This window comes from Exserohilum turcica (assembly GCF_000359705.1).
Source record: "Exserohilum turcica Et28A unplaced genomic scaffold SETTUscaffold_14, whole genome shotgun sequence".
Taxonomy (NCBI): domain Eukaryota; kingdom Fungi; phylum Ascomycota; class Dothideomycetes; order Pleosporales; family Pleosporaceae; genus Exserohilum; species Exserohilum turcicum.
This window is the reverse complement of record NW_007359959.1, coordinates 536,747-539,592: the sequence shown is the minus strand read 5'-3', so window position 1 is coordinate 539,592 and position 2,846 is coordinate 536,747. Positions and strand designations below refer to the sequence as shown.

At 48.0% G+C, this 2,846-nt stretch overlaps 1 protein-coding gene across 1 annotated transcript; it reads right to left on the bottom strand.

The window, feature by feature from the left end:
• Positions 1-1,500: 1,500 nt before the first annotated feature.
• SETTUDRAFT_160018 (uncharacterized protein) lies at positions 1,501-2,059 on the bottom strand (the record flags this gene model as incomplete). Its single annotated transcript, XM_008025307.1, has 3 exons — positions 1,501-1,588; positions 1,697-1,828; positions 2,004-2,059. 3 exons carry the CDS (start codon positions 2,057-2,059, stop codon positions 1,501-1,503), a joined length of 276 nt encoding a protein of 91 aa, XP_008023498.1.
• Between the last annotated feature and the right edge of the window lie 787 nt (positions 2,060-2,846).

Here is a 2,846-nt window from a genome sequence, read left to right as displayed (position 1 = left end):
AGATCAAGTATATGATCAACTATCACCTCCTCTTCTAGCTTAGTGAGCTTCTTTGAGTTAGGCTGGCAATCGCGTTGAGCAGGTATACCAGCGCGTCGGCGGCGGATTGTTCGTTTAGACACGTTGTAGACAGCAGCAGCGCGACGATTACTTTATGTTTGATAAAGATTAATAGAAGAAATAGCAAGCTAAATATCTGCTTCATTTAAAGCTAATTAAGTAGCGCTACGTTGAGCCATTGTTCGTTGAGATAGGAGAGGTGCGCAGGTTTGGTGGGGTGCGGCGCTCGCTTACCTGCGGCGCTCGCTTGCCACATACGTTATGCCATTTTCACATGTACCTTGAATTTCCCCAAGTCATGAGCACGTATAGGAAGAGTAAGTCCCCCCCTTCTCTTGTTCTTCTCTCTCTCTCTCTCTCTTTCTTTTTTTCTCTCTCTCTCTCTCTCTTTTATACCCTCACACGCCACCTTCATCCCTAGACAATATCCCACCAACACCAACCAAGTCATACACACACATGATAACCAATTATGTTTTTTTTATTTTTATTTTTATTTTTTTTTTAAAAAAAGAAAATAGCCATGTACAAGACAAGGATAATATGTAACAGTAGCATTACTATATAAACGGAATGAAGAGTGCGATATGTAAAGGTATCAAGAGAGGAGGAGGTAAGGAGGAGGGGGGAGAGGGGAGAGGGAGAGAAATCAAGAGGGTGGGAAAAAAAAAGAAAAAGAAAAAAAAGAGAAGGGGGTTATCAAATTAGGACAAAAAAGCGAAAGTAGAAGTAGGAAGTAGTGATAGTAGTAGTAGTAGTAGTAGTAGTAGTAGTAGTAGGAAGATTCAAAAGTTACTTAGACTTGGTATGAAGCTAAAAAAAAGAAAGAGAGAGAGAGAAAAAAAACTTAAATAGGTATCTTAGCCAGGTTTAAACCACCATCCCCCCCCAAACCCTCCTGCCGCCTTCCCATGCTATCCTATGCCAACCTATGCCTTTGCCTTTCCCTTTCCCGAGCTACATGCAGCTCGCCACCTTGCACAAAGCAAAGCAAAGCAAAGCCAAGCCAAAAAAAAGAGACAGACAGAGAGATAAGGAAAAAAATAAAAATAAAATAAAAGCCAATAAAGAATAAACACAAATGTGTAATCGTAAATGTAATGTGGGAATAACGCAAGCAAAAAAAAAACAACATGGACCGCTTGTCCTCGCTCTCGCCACTTAGCCTCCCCCCAAGGCCCGACCAACCGAGTAGATGGATGTTTGGATACTGGGAAACCATTGGAAACGAGGAACAAGGTAGTCAAAACAGCGCCCACTTGGTATCCTTATATTTTTTTTTCTCCTTTTTTTTCCCTGGCGATTTTGGCCTTGCTACCACCAAGGGTATCCAGAGACGGGCGAGTATTGATGTTCGTTTGATTGTCGAAGCAAGGTGTCCATGAGGGAATGAGGAAGAGGAGGCATCGTGTCGCTTTTTTCGTATTATTAATCTTTTTTTTAGCAGCATTCTGCACAGCACTCGCAGCAATCCAGACAGCATTCGCAGCTCTCCTCGCAGAGGAAACAACAGCAGAGGGTGGCAAGACTATTATTTTTTCCCCGTTAGCTACATGGTCTTGAATCGCTCGCGACTTGAAAATGCATTGTCGCGTGGGTGTTGAGGGAGAAAAAAAAGCGGGAATTCCACACTTACCAAGCAGCCAAACATCCCCTATCCTTCTTCTGAGGCGGTGGTGGCGGTGGCGCCTGTTGGCCCTGGGGAGGACCGTAGTACATTTGTTGCTGAGGAGGAGGAGGACCGTAGTTGGCGCCTGGGGGACCGTAGCTATATCCAGTCAGTATTTCGCCACTACTCCAGTGTTGATTTCCCATTACGCCTTCATCCTCCTACGGCTCTTGTATGTGTGTAGGCGCAAAGAGGCGGGATTGCGCCAGCTACACAGACAGCAGCGCAGCGAAGACGGGTGGCGCGCGCAGAAGAATAGATGAACACAACATACCTTTGCTGCGGGTACTGAGGCTGAGGGCCGCCCTGGTAGTATCCTTGGTTTGACATGATTATGCTTGTTGTTGGTTTATTTTATTTTTTTTCCTCGGAAAAACGTCTCCTTAACCGATGCTGAAGATGTGTTGGTGGAATGCGCAATCAATAGCCCTCGTTGACTAGGGAGAAAGGTTGGCGCGATAAAGGTAAAAGAGGTAGATTGGTGCTCGCGCGCGTTGGAAGAAGAAGTTGGAGGAAAGATGACAAGCGACAGCGGCAGTGTTATTGTTGTCGGTCGGGTTGATGTCGCCGGGGCGGGCTTATATGATTGCTTACGGGCTGGTGCGGCGCGCGTGGGTACGGGCAGAAAGTTTGGAGACGTGACCGGACCAGGGTGTGAGGGGGATGGGATGGGTCGGCTGATGTATGCCAAGGGCCGAAAAGTAGCGCAGTGCTGGTTCAGTCGATGGGGCGGTGCGCGCTATCGTTGTCACGCTATCTCTGTGAGTAGACGCAGGGTACGAGTCGGTGAGTGAGTAGACAACTAAGTAAGTAAGTGAGTGAGTGGGCAAGAGAGAAGGAGTGAGGAGACTCTATAGCTTCCAGGACCCCCGTTGTTGTCCGGGGGGGGGGGAAGGGAAAGGGAAAGCGAAGGGCGGTGGACAAACCCCTCCCCTCTCGACACACCCACACACGCATTATTCGGCCCAATCCACATCAGCCCATGAGGGTGAGCCACATAGACCCGCCCTTCCCCCCCTTCGCAACGCCCCCCCAGCCCCAGTCCCAGTACATGCACCCAGTCCCAGTCCATCCATCCAGTCCCATGTACGGGAAAAAAACCGGGGTTAGACTCGTC